Genomic DNA, 12502 nt, shown 5'->3' with positions numbered 1-12502 from the left:
TTTTGTGTTTTTTGTCTCCAGCCTCCTTTGCCAAAAAAAAAAAAAAACTGTGAAAAAAAAAAACCTGTAAAAAAAAACAAACAAAAGTTTTGGTGTTTGGAAAAAAAAAAAAGCACTGTGATTCATTTGTAACTTTTACTTTTCTTCTACTGTTTTTTGGAAGTTAAAAAAAGGTAATAATAAGTAATAATTACTTTGAAAAGATACTTTCATCCCTTTGAAGTCGACAGCCCCGTCTTCGCCATCCCGTCATCCTTATTACCGTGTGATTACGCCGTTAAAAATGTGTTACCAATGTGTTTTTCGTGTCACTGGCTGTCATGGCGACTCTCTCTCTCTCTCTCTCTCTCTCTCTCGCTCTGTCTCTCTCTCTCTCTCTCTGTGTGTGTGTGTGTGTGTGTTGACTATATGCAGTATATACTGAGCTACTGTAGCTGTTCTTGTCCTTTGTCTTCTCTGTGCTCGATCTCTAGCGTTTGGGGGAGGGGGGGGGAGGGGGGAGGGGCGGTGAGGAGGCGGAGCCAGGAAGTGGGCTGACCCACTGACTCCTCCCCTTCCTCCCGCCCTCTCTCTCTCTCTCTCTCTCTCACGCTCTCTTCTTCTCTCCCTCTATCTGCAGTCTTAGTGAAACCAGTGGAGGTTTGTGGAATTTCGTGTTCGGTGGCCTTTGCAAGAACAAAACAAACAAACGGGGGGGGGTGGGAAAAAAAACAACAACAAAAAAAAAAAAAACCTTTGTAGAGTCCACCTTTTCTTTCGCTGCTTCCTTTTTGTCTTTGTAAATCCTCTTTTGTTTCATTTTCTATTCCTCTCCTCTCTCTCTTTCTCTCTGCTGTTGCTTTTTGCTGTTGTGTAGTCTTATACAAACCTCTTTATCTCGCTCGTCTTCTCGCCTCGCAGAGGCCAGAAGATTCTTTAACTAGCTCAAAGGTTTATGGAGCCATGTTTTTAAACGCCGCTGAGGAATTCTGGGAATTGTAGTTTCCGACTCTTGCGCTATAAAGAGATAAGTGACTTGAGATTTACGTTTGTATAGAAATTTAATTATGAAGAGGAAAAGCCTCAAAAGTAGCATCGCTGTGGGGGGAAGAAAAAAAAAAACGAAACCACTCAGTTGTGAAACGTTTTCCCAGAATCCCTTGGGGCTTTCTTGTGTGCATTGGGTGTATTTCATTGGTTCCCACCAAAAAAACTTGTTGACTTCCTGCGCAAAAACTTCTCTCACGGGACAAACCAAGTTAAACAAGTGGCTCAAGGGGGGAAAGATTAAAAAAAAAAAAAAAAAAAAAAAAAAAAAAATCACAGTAGTCTTTCAGGACGCGTAATAATAACAAATGAATAATAATAAATTTTAAAAAATTTCTTAAGAAATTAAAAAGAAAAAAATATTTCGCACTATAAATCTATTTTTATAGGTGTTTTGGAAAACTGAACTGCATGTTTAGTAAATTCGTCCGATGCGTTTCACGTAGTCGATCCCTCGCTTCCGTCCGTCTCCTCCTTTCCGAGCGTCGGGGGTCCCCGACTTCCTGTCGTTTCTTTTTTTTTTTCTTTTGAAACGTTTCTTTTTTCTGTCGAGCCCAAAACGGGAACCAGAGGCCCCGGTCTCCGGGAATATTGACCTCTGACCCCGCCTCCTATCAGGAAACCAACCGGTCTGTAGCGTCTGTGCTTTCTGTCAACAGTCCATGTCTCGTTTCCGCGGCTAATGTAAAACAAAAAAAATAAATAAAAATAAACAAATAAATAAATAAAAACTTAAAATCCAGGTGACGAAGGTTTTATTTTCGACGGCGTGGGAATGTGACTCGGGGCTGCTGATTGGTCGACGGGTCGTTTATGAATGTTCAATTCCGGGGAGCTTTTTTTATTATTTTTTTTGCGCTCCTTCAGATTTTAGCATTTTTTTACATTTCGCGGGGAAAAAATCAGGGGATGAAACTTGAACGTCAGGGCTTTTTTTTTTTTCTTAAATTTTTCTTTTTACTTTTTCTGAGGGTGGGGTTACAAAAAAAAAAAAAAGGGGTGGGCGGGGTACCAGGGGCACATAACTCAGAAACCAGGAAATACACCCACATGTAACAAAAAAAACCAAACAGCCGCTTCGAGCTGTTTCAATGTTTTTTCTGTGTTTTATGTCGGAAAAATGAAAAAAAAAAAAACCTTTGCTGGTGATTTTAAAAACTGAGGAACCTTAATCACAGCTGCTGTTCGAGAAATACATAGTGTTTTAAGATGACAAATATTGAGAAATCACTTCATTTACCTGTGAAGAAACTGTGTCTGTGTTTTTAACTATTTCTTGTACAATTATACAGATTCTTTTATGAGGAAACTTGGTGCCAAGTAGCTGAAATACGGGAGAGAGGGAATCTCTTATTATCAATGTTAACAGTGTTATAAAATTCTACATACAAACAAATTAAAATATTAAAAAAGAGAAAACTATGGTACATTTCAATTTTTTGTTGTTTTTTTTTTTTTTGTTCCTTACAGAAGAAAAAGGCGGGAAAATCTCACGACTAACTGATGCTAACTTTGAGTGCCTGGCTTACTTTTATTATTAATTATTATTATTATTATTATTATTATTGCTATTATTATTATTATTATTATATTATTACTATTATTATTATTATTATTATTATTATTATGATTTTCAAAGACATCTCTTTGAGTTCATTTATCACGAATAATGCTGCAAACCCGAAAATGTACATACTTCATTTTTATAGCAGTGGTTTTTCTTTTCTAAGTTACTCGGCTCTCATGCGCTCAGAGGAACGTGTCGCTTGTCGTTCTGTAACCGGGTTCCACGTCTGACCGGTGCCATACCCAGAATAAAACCTTCTCTCCGATTTCTTACCAGACCTGCATCATTTTCTTCTGTTTTGACACGTTCGGACCCTCCGTCCCTCCACCCGTCCCTCCACCCGTCCCTCCACCCATCCCTCCATCCACCCATCCCTCCACCCGTCCCTCCACCCATCCCTCCACCCGTCCCTCCACCCACCCGTCCCTCCACCCATCCACCCATCTCTCCACCCGTCCCTCCACCCGTCCCTCCACCCGTCCCTCCATCCACCCATCCCTCCACCCGTCCCTCCACCCGTCCCTCCACCCGTCCCTCCACCCATCCACCCATCTCTCCACCCGTCCCTCCATCCACCCGTCCCTCCACCCGTCCCTCCATCCGTTCCTCCACGCCGTACAGTCACGCCGTAGCGTCAAGTCTTAGCGTCACGCCGTAGCGTCACACCGTAGAGTCACGTTGTAGAGTCACGCCGTAGCGTCACACCGTAGAGTCACGTTGTAGAGTCACGCCGTAGCGTCACACCGTAGAGTCACGTTGTAGAGTCACGCCGTAGCGTCACACCGTAGAGTCACGTTGTAGAGTCACGCCGTAGCGTCACACCGTCGAGTCACGTTGTAGAGTCACGTCTTAGCGTCACACCGTAGAGTCACGTTGTAGAGTCACGTCTTAGCGTCACACCGTAGAGTCACGTTGTAGAGTCACGTCTTAGCGTCACACCGTAGAGTCACGTTGTAGAGTCACGTCTTAGCGTCACACCGTAGAGTCACGTTGTAGAGTCACGTCTTAGCGTCACACCGTAGAGTCACGTTGTAGAGTCACGCCGTAGCGTCACACCGTCGAGTCACGTTGTAGAGTCACGTCTTAGCGTCACACCGTAGAGTCACGTTGTAGAGTCACGCCGTAGCGTCACACCCGTCGAGTCACGTTGTAGAGTCACGTTGTAGCGTCACACCGTAGAGTCACGTTGTAGAGTCACGTCTTAGCGTCACACCGTAGAGTCACGTTGTAGAGTCACGTCTTAGCGTCACACCGTAGAGTCACGTTGTAGAGTCACGCCGTAGCGTCACACCGTCGAGTCACGTTGTAGAGTCACGTCTTAGCGTCACACCGTAGAGTCACGTTGTAGAGTCACGTCTTAGCGTCACACCGTAGAGTCACGTTGTAGCGTCACGCCGTAGCGTCACACCGTCGAGTCACGTTGTAGAGTCACGTCTTAGCGTCACATACCCGTAGAGTCACGTTGTAGAGTCACGTCTTAGCGTCACACCGTAGAGTCACGTTGTAGCGTCACACCGTAGAGTCACATTGTAGAGTCACGCCGTAGCGTCACGCCGTAGAGTCACGTTGTAGAGTCACGCCGTAGCGTCACACCGTAGAGTCACGTTGTAGAGTCACGCCGTAGCGTCACACCGTAGCATCACTTTGTAGAGTCACGCCGTAGAGTCACGTTGTAGAGTCACGCCGTAGCGTCACACCCGTAGAGTCACATTGTAGAGTCACGCCGTAGCATCACTTCGTAGAGTCACGTTGTAGAGTCACGTCTTAGCGTCACGCCGTAGAGTCACGTTGTAGAGTCACACCGTAGAGTCACGCCGTGGAGTCACGTCTTAGCGTCACATCTTAGCGTCACGCCGTAGCGTCACGCCGTAGAGTCACGCCGTAGCGTCACGTCTTAGCGTCACGTCTTAGCGTCACGCCGTAGCGTCACGCCGTAGAGTCACGCGGTAGAGTCACGCCGTAGAGTCATGCCGTAGAGTTACGCCGTAGAGTCACGTTGTAGAGTCACGCCGTAGCGTCACTTCGTAGAGTCACGTTGTAGAGTCACGCCGTAGCGTCACATCTTAGCGTCACGCCGTAAAGTCATGCCGTAGCGTCACGTCTTAGCGTCACGCCGTAGAGTCACGTCGTAGCGTCACGTCTTAGCGTCATGCCATAGAGTCACGCGGTAGCGTCACACCGTAGAGTCACGTCGTAGCGTCACGTCGTAGCGTCACGCTGTAGAATCACGCCGTAGAGTCACGTCGTAGCGTCACGCCGTAGCGTCACGCTGTAGAGTCACGTCGTAGCGTCACACTGTAGAGTCACGTCGTAGCGTCACGTCGTAGCGTCACGCTGTAGAATCACGCCGTAGAGTCACGTCGTAGCGTCACGCCGTAGCGTCACGCTGTAGAGTCACGTCGTAGCGTCACGCCGTAGCGTCACGCTGTAGAGTCACGCCGTAGCGTCACGCCATAGAGTCACGTCGTAGCGTCACGCCGTAGAGTCACGTCGTAGCGTCACGTCGTAGCGTCACGCTGTAGAATCACGCCGTAGAGTCACGTCGTAGCGTCACGTCTTAGCGTCATGCCATAGAGTTACGCGGTAGCGTCACACCGTAGAGTCACGTCGTAGCGTCACGCTGTAGAATCACGCCGTAGAGTCACGTCGTAGCGTCACGCCGTAGCGTCACGCTGTAGAGTCACGCCGTAGCGTCACGCCGTAGAGTCACGTCGTAGCGTCACGTCTTAGCGTCACGTCGTAGCGTCACGTCGTAGCGTCACGCTGTAGAATCACGCCGTAGAGTCACGTCGTAGCGTCACGCCGTAGAGTCACGCTGTAGAGTCACGTCGTAGCGTCACGCTGTAGAATCACGCCGTAGAGTCACGTCGTAGCGTCACGCCGTAGAGTCACGCCGTAGAGTCACGCTGTAGAATCACGCCGTAGAGTCACGTCGTAGCGTCACGCCGTAGAGTCACGCTGTAGAATCACGCCGTAGAGTCACGCTGTAGAATCACGCCGTAGCGTCACGCCGTAGAGTCACGCCGTAGAGTCACGCTGTAGAATCACGCCGTAGAGTCACGTCGTAGCGTCACGCCGTAGAGTCACGCTGTAGAGTCACGCCGTAGCGTCACGCCGTAGAGTCACGTCGTAGCGTCACGTCTTAGCGTCACGTCGTAGCGTCACGTCGTAGCGTCACGCCGTAGAGTCACGCTGTAGAGTCACGTCGTAGCGTCACGCTGTAGAATCACGCCGTAGAGTCACGTCGTAGCGTCACGCCGTAGAGTCACGCCGTAGAGTCACGCTGTAGAATCACGCCGTAGAGTCACGTCGTAGCGTCACGCCGTAGAGTCACGCTGTAGAATCACGCCGTAGAGTCACGCTGTAGAATCACGCCGTAGCGTCACGCCGTAGAGTCACGCCGTAGAGTCACGCTGTAGAATCACGCCGTAGAGTCACGTCGTAGCGTCACGCCGTAGAGTCACGCTGTAGAATCACGCCGTAGAGTCACGCTGTAGAATCACGCCGTAGAGTCACGTCGTAGCGTCACGCCGTAGAGTCACGCTGTAGAATCACGCCGTAGAGTCACGTCGTAGCGTCACGCCGTAGCGTCACGTCTTAGCGTCACGCTGTAGAGTCACGCTGTAGAGTCACGCTGTAGAGTCACGCCGTAGAGTCACGTCGTAGAGTCACGCTAGCGTTAGCTTCAGTCGTACCTCTCAGATCGTCGTCACTCATCCTTCTGACTCCCTCTCCTCCTCTTCCTCCTCCTCTTCTTCCATCTCTTCCTCCTCCAACTTCTCCTCTTCCTCCTCCATCATCCTCCTTCTCTTTATCTTCCTCTTCCTCCTCCTCTTCCTTCTCCCCTACCTCCTCCTCTTCTTCCTCATCCAACACCTCTACATCTTCCTCCTCCTCTTCCTCTTCCTCCCCCATCCTCCTCCTTCTCTTTCTCTTCCTCCTCCTTTTCCTCCTTCTTTTCCTCCTCCCTCTTCTTCCTTCTCCTCTTCCTCTTCCTCATCCTCCTCTTCTTCCTTCTCCTCTTCCTCTTCCTCATCCTCCTCTTCTTCCTTCTCCTCTTCCTCTTCCTCCTCCTCTTCTTCCTTCTCCTCTTCCTCTTCCTCCTCCTCTTCTTCCTTCTCTTCCTCTTCCTCCTCCTCCTCTTCTTCCTTCTCCTCTTCCTCCTCCAACTTCTTCTCGTCCTCCCTCTCTTCCTCTTCCTCCTCCTCCTCCTCCAACTTATTCTCGTCCTCCCTCTCTTTCTCTTCCTCCCCTCCACCCCCTCCGCCTTCCTCTCCACACCCCTCCTCCTCCTCCTCCTCCTCCTCCTCCTCCTCTTCCTCTCAGTAATAAGAGCAGAGGTCAGCCATTCGACCCTCCAACCAGCCAACTTTAAATATTTCACTCTATTTTAAATGAGCGCACATGAATCATAGATCACAGGCAGCAGTGTGTGTGTGTGTGTGTGTGTGTGTGTGTGTGTGTGTGTGTGTGTGTGTGTGTGTGTGTGTGTGTGTGTGTGTGTGTGTGCTCCTCCTAATAACCTCTGGCCGTCCGTCTCGTTCAGCAGGTCTGATGTAGAATTCAGATCCCGGTTCATCCTTTCATCAGCCCCTGATGGAGGGATGATGAAACGGAGCGTTAGAGATGAAGAACTCGCCGCCGCTCTTCATCGGCGGCTCGTCTTCCTCGTCCCCCGCCGGGCGCCGCCGGGCAGGACATCAGAAGACCTGTAGCAGCGTTTTGGAGACACGCCGCCGCGTTTAAGTTCCCAGAGAAACACTGGAGTCGCCTGCTGACCTCCTCCAATCTGCCTCCTCTAATCCAGATTATAGAGCATCTTCCTCCTCTAATCCAGATTATAGAGCATCTCCCTCCTCTAATCCAGATTATAGAGCATCTCCATCCTCTAATCCAGATTATAGAGCATGCTCCTCCCCTAACACCAGATTAAAGAGCATCTTCCTCTTCCAATCCAGATTTTAGAGCATCTTCCTCTAACGTCAGATTTTAGAGCATCTTCCCCCTCTTAACCAGATTATAGAGCATCTTCCTCCTTTAATTCAGATTATAGAGCATCTTCCTCCTTTAATTCAGATTATAGAGCATCTCCCTCCTCTAATCCAGATTATAGAGCATCTCCCTCCTGTAATCCAGATTATAGAGCATCTTCCTCCTCTAACATCAGATTATAGAGCATCTTCCTCCTTTAATTCAGATTATAGAGCATCGTCCTCCTCTAACACCAGATTATAGAGCATCTTCCTCCTTTAATTCAGATTATAGAGCATCTTCCTCCTCTAATCCAGATTATAGAGCATATCCCTCCTCTAATCCAGATTATAGAGCATCTCCATCCTCTAATCCAGATTATAGAGCATCTCCCTCCTCTAATCCAGATTATAGAGCATCTCCTTCCTCGAACACCAGATTATAGAGCATGTTCCTCCCCTAACACCAGATTAAAGAGCATCTTCCTCTTCCAATCCAGATTTTAGAGCATCTTCCTCTAACGTCAGATTTTAGAGCATCTTCCTCCTCTTACACCAGATTATAGAGCATCTTCCTCCTTTAATTCAGATTATAGAGCATCTTCCTCCTTTAATTCAGATTATAGAGCATCTTCCTCCTTTAATTCAGATTATAGAGCATCGTCCTCCTCTAACACCAGATTATAGAGCATCTTCCTCCTCTAACACCAGATTATAGAGCATCTTCCTCTTCCAATCCAGATTTTAGAGCATATTCCTCTAACGTCAGATTTTAGAGCATCTTCCTCCCCTAACACCAGATTAAAGAGCATCTTCCTCCTTTAATCCAGATTATAGAGCATCTTCCTCCTCTAACATCAAAATTCTTCTGTTGTGTTGAAGTGAAAAGAGGAAATAAAATGTAGAATGAGTGTGTGTGTGTTGAGTGGAGCCACAGAGCCCCCTACTGGTCAACGAGAGGAGGTGCAGCAGAGTTCAGGAGATTTTGATCAGATCTTGATGTTTTCTTCACATTTTCTTTGTGACTTTTCTCTCGGCGTTTTATTAAAAACAAGCCTTTGATCTTCTGGTTCTGATCTTTCAGGTTCAACCAACGAAATCAAAATCAAATCAAATTTTATTTGTATAGGCCTTTACAATAACCGTGTTCCACAGAGTGCTTTACTTGGAATAACAACACTTTTCTCCACTTTCCTCTCTTTAATGACGTTTAACCGTTCAGACTGAAGAAAGTGACGACAAACAGGTTGGATGAACATTTTTTCACATTTTTCACCAATTTAAAGCATCAAACCGATGAAACGTGTGATTTATCCTTCATTTAACCTTTTATATACTTTTTTTCCCCTTTAACTTATAAAAATAACCAGAAACTAAACCCTTGATCAAAAACAAAACCTCCCAAAGCTTTTAATGAATTTCTCAGATAAAATATTCACGTACATAAGTATTTCCAGTGTTTTCATTACAGTAAACGCTTCATAAAGGACTTTATAGAGAATAAACAACAACATCTGAGGTTATAAATAAATAGTGATAAATATATACATTTTCAGCACAACTGAAGTAAATATAGCGTCTTTTTTTTATTTGTTCGCTTCAAAACTTTAAAAAGTGGCGAGAACATCGACTCACTACTGCCGCCTGGTGTACACAGGACGTTACTTACATATTACATACTGCGCGTTTATTTGGAAACTTAAGTTCAGCATGCTAATATATTTTTTTTTTTTAACTAAAATGTGAACGCTCTATGTGGACAGGAAGTTAGTTCAAAATAAAAGATTTCAGACGTCATAAATGTCTGAAACTGGTAAAAAAAATACGTGAAATTTGGAAGTTTGGATCTAAAAATGTTTTATATTTTTATTTTTAACTTTTATTTCTATTCTATTGTATTTTATAACATTCCTCGGTACCAGATTGCTGCAAAAAAAACAATTTCCCTTCGGGGATGAATAAAGTAATTATCTTATATTATCTTATCTTAAATTTCAAACGTCAAGCAGTTCAAACGTAGTGATTTCTTACTTTTTTAGTGTCGTTCTAAAGCATCTATAAGAGGAGAATACGTACGTTTAGTTACATTTTAAAAAGGAAGGTGTTACAGTGTCGGAGGCTCACTACTGCCCCCTGCTGCACCGGGGTGGAATCAGTCCGATGTCACATGCTTCTTTAAAGATTTGAAAGTCAGACGTAAACAAGCGTCCGCCTTCAAAATAAAAGGCGAGTTCACATTCCAGATTTGTGTCTTTGTAAACTTCTTGGACTCGTCCGGAGCCGAAGGAGACGTTTGGTTGGTTTCAGGAGAAAAGTGGCGTTTCGTCCGGAGGAATCAGAATTATTGCACCAAAAAAGGCAAAAGAGGACTGCAGTTCGTCGTCTCCGCCACCGGGGGGCGGCGTTTCCCCCCCCGCCATCAGCTGGAGCTGCCGTCCGGCTGCTGCTGGGACGTCGACGCTGAAAACACAAACAGGAAGTCAAAACAAGGAGATTCAGGAGGAAAACAAATCTTTGACCATGAAGTCGAAGAACTTCTTCAAAAAACTGAATCTACTTTATGTATATTGAAAAAATCATTCAAATATATTGATGAAAAAAGGGAAGGATGCAACCGAAGACATTTGGAATCTAAATGTAAATATCTTCATTAACTTAAATCTATTATTACAAAAAAAAAAAAAAAAAAAATAGAAAATATTTTTGCACGTTCACATTTAAATTTATGTTGGAATAAAAAAACATTTGTAAAATTACTCATTTTGATATTTGTTTCAAACTGTTTTATATGTGGAGCCAAATGAAAATACATTTATTTGTAATTTTATTTGCTCAATATATTGACAAATGCATCTATTATTCATTCTTCACGTTGTCCAAAACTCAGAAGTGTAATTATATGTAGTAACATATTTTTTATGACTTACTTGAAACTTTCCATATAAATAAATTTTAATTGTTTTTTTCCCTGAATATTACTTTTCTCATCTGAAGCAGGTTGTTACGGGTCATTATGAAACATTTTTACATCTAAAGTCACTAAAATTGTATTTGATTCTCTTTATAAAATGTTAATAAATGACATGGATGATATAAGAAAATATGCATCTCACATCAGGAGCAACAGTTCAATGTTTGCAGCAGATCTTTTTAAATTAAATTAAATAATTTTGTTTAATTCACAAGAAAAGTGAGGAGTCGGGGTCAATACTTGGGGAAAATTGTAATATTTTCCAAACACAAGGTTAATTTTCCAGCTCTTTAAAGCGCCTCGTCATTATTCCGTAGAAACGACTCAGACTTATTATTATTTCTCGTGCAGTTACACTGTGAATCCAGCAGATGGAGCCACTGCGTGTGTGTGTGTGTGTGTGTGTGTGTGTGTGTGTGTGTGTGTGTGTGTGTGTGTGTGTGTGTGTGTGTGTGTGTGTGTGTGTGTGTGTGTACCTGTGAGGCCTCTGAAGCGTCTCTTGGCTTCGGTTCGCTCCTCGGAGTCGAAATACCAGACGGTGATGGCGTACCTGGAACATGGAAACACGGTGAGTGCAGTTCTGCCCGGCGGCCACCAGAGGGCGCCAAACACCTGGAACAGTTCAGAGTCTCTCTGTCTCACACAAAAACAAGCAGGGTAAATTAGAAGGCTTGTTTGTGACGTGCTAAGAGGGCGTGTCCAGAAACGGCTTCGTGGGAAAAGTTAGATCAGAGTTTTTCAACCTTTTTGAGCCGAGACACACTTTTTTGTTTGGAAACATCTGGAGGCACACCACCACTTTCATCACTTTGATGTTTGTCTCCTGAGATCGGGTGATAAAGTCACTATGTGAGGTCACATACATCAAATACATTTATCGTCTCGATCAGTGTTTTTCAACCTTTTTGAGCCGAGGAACACTTTTTTCTCTAGAAAACTCTGGAGTCTCACCTCCACCTGGAAATGTTAAACTCTGCAGCCTCTATTAACAATATAAAGTCTTTCTCATCAAAGTTTTATCAACAGGAATCCAGTAAATCCAGAAAGCAAGGACTTTTTTCAATAGTGCCTCCCTCAGTGTGAAACCTGGACCTGATGGATGAAGAGCTGAGATCCTGGTTTTCAAAAACTTCTCCATCACCGTCACTGACACAAGACGGTTGTTGCGTTGTTTTAAATGAATGAGATAAATAATAAAAAGGAAATGAAAAGCCCTGTGTCAGAGGGTTGTTGAGCTAGCGGTGCTGGTCGCTGGGCTACCTGTTAGCGTAGGACGGCTGCACCTCGTGCGGATTCCTGCGGTCGGACCAGAAGAGCAGCAGGCGGTCGAACAGCGGCTCGATGTCCGCGACGTAGGACTTCCCTTCCGGAAAGATCCGCAGCACGCCGCCATGCTGTCGACAGACAACTTTAAGGGTTAGTCCCCGAAGCGCCGCGACGCCGCTTTCTCCCGAGGGAATCCCGGGCCCCTGAACGCACCTTGGCCTCCCAGTCCTTGTTGAGGTAGTAGATGCAGGTGATGCGGCGGCCGTCGGAGTTGTGGTTGTCCACGTGTTTGACGTAGCCCGCGCCGTTTCCCGGGTAACACGCCACCATGGCCTGGGGGGACACAGACGCACACACACCGTCAGGTTTCTGTGTCATATGGGGACATGATGTCCCGCAGTGACACGATCAGGGTAGCGGTCCCCACAAGGACAGAAAAACAAGTACACAACTATACACACATTTATGAGTTTGTGGCCTTTGACAACCGTATGTTGAATTATATTAATGTTCTTTGTGTGCTCCATATATACACACACACACACACGGATACATACACTCTTGTTAATCAACATATAAAAGAACAGAATAAACAGAAATAGAAAGTTAAAATATCACCAAGACCGAATAAAAGCCAAATAAAGTCGCGTGAAATATTGATACGTGTAAACAAATGACAAATCATGAAGACGGCGTGCCCAG

The 12502-nt window shown here is 45.4% G+C and overlaps 1 protein-coding gene across 1 annotated transcript in view; it reads right to left on the bottom strand.

Annotated features, from left to right (window-relative positions):
• Nucleotides 1–8700: 8700 nt before the first annotated feature.
• Nucleotides 8701–12502, bottom strand: part of egln3 (egl-9 family hypoxia-inducible factor 3) — a 10123-nt gene continuing 6321 nt past the window's right edge. The window contains exons 2-5 of the mRNA XM_080512343.1: nt 12014–12133; nt 11795–11928; nt 11011–11084; nt 8701–10023 (exon numbers count right to left, since the gene is read on the bottom strand). Of these exons, the coding sequence (XP_080368469.1) occupies nt 9983–10023; nt 11011–11084; nt 11795–11928; nt 12014–12133 (369 nt within the window). The 3' untranslated portion in view covers nt 8701–9982. The remainder of the gene's footprint in view (nt 10024–11010; nt 11085–11794; nt 11929–12013; nt 12134–12502) is intronic.

This window comes from Blennius ocellaris, assembly GCF_963422515.1.
Source record: "Blennius ocellaris genome assembly, chromosome: 17".
Taxonomy (NCBI): Eukaryota; Metazoa; Chordata; class Actinopteri; order Blenniiformes; family Blenniidae; genus Blennius; species Blennius ocellaris.
This window is presented reverse-complemented; position numbering and strand designations above follow the sequence as displayed.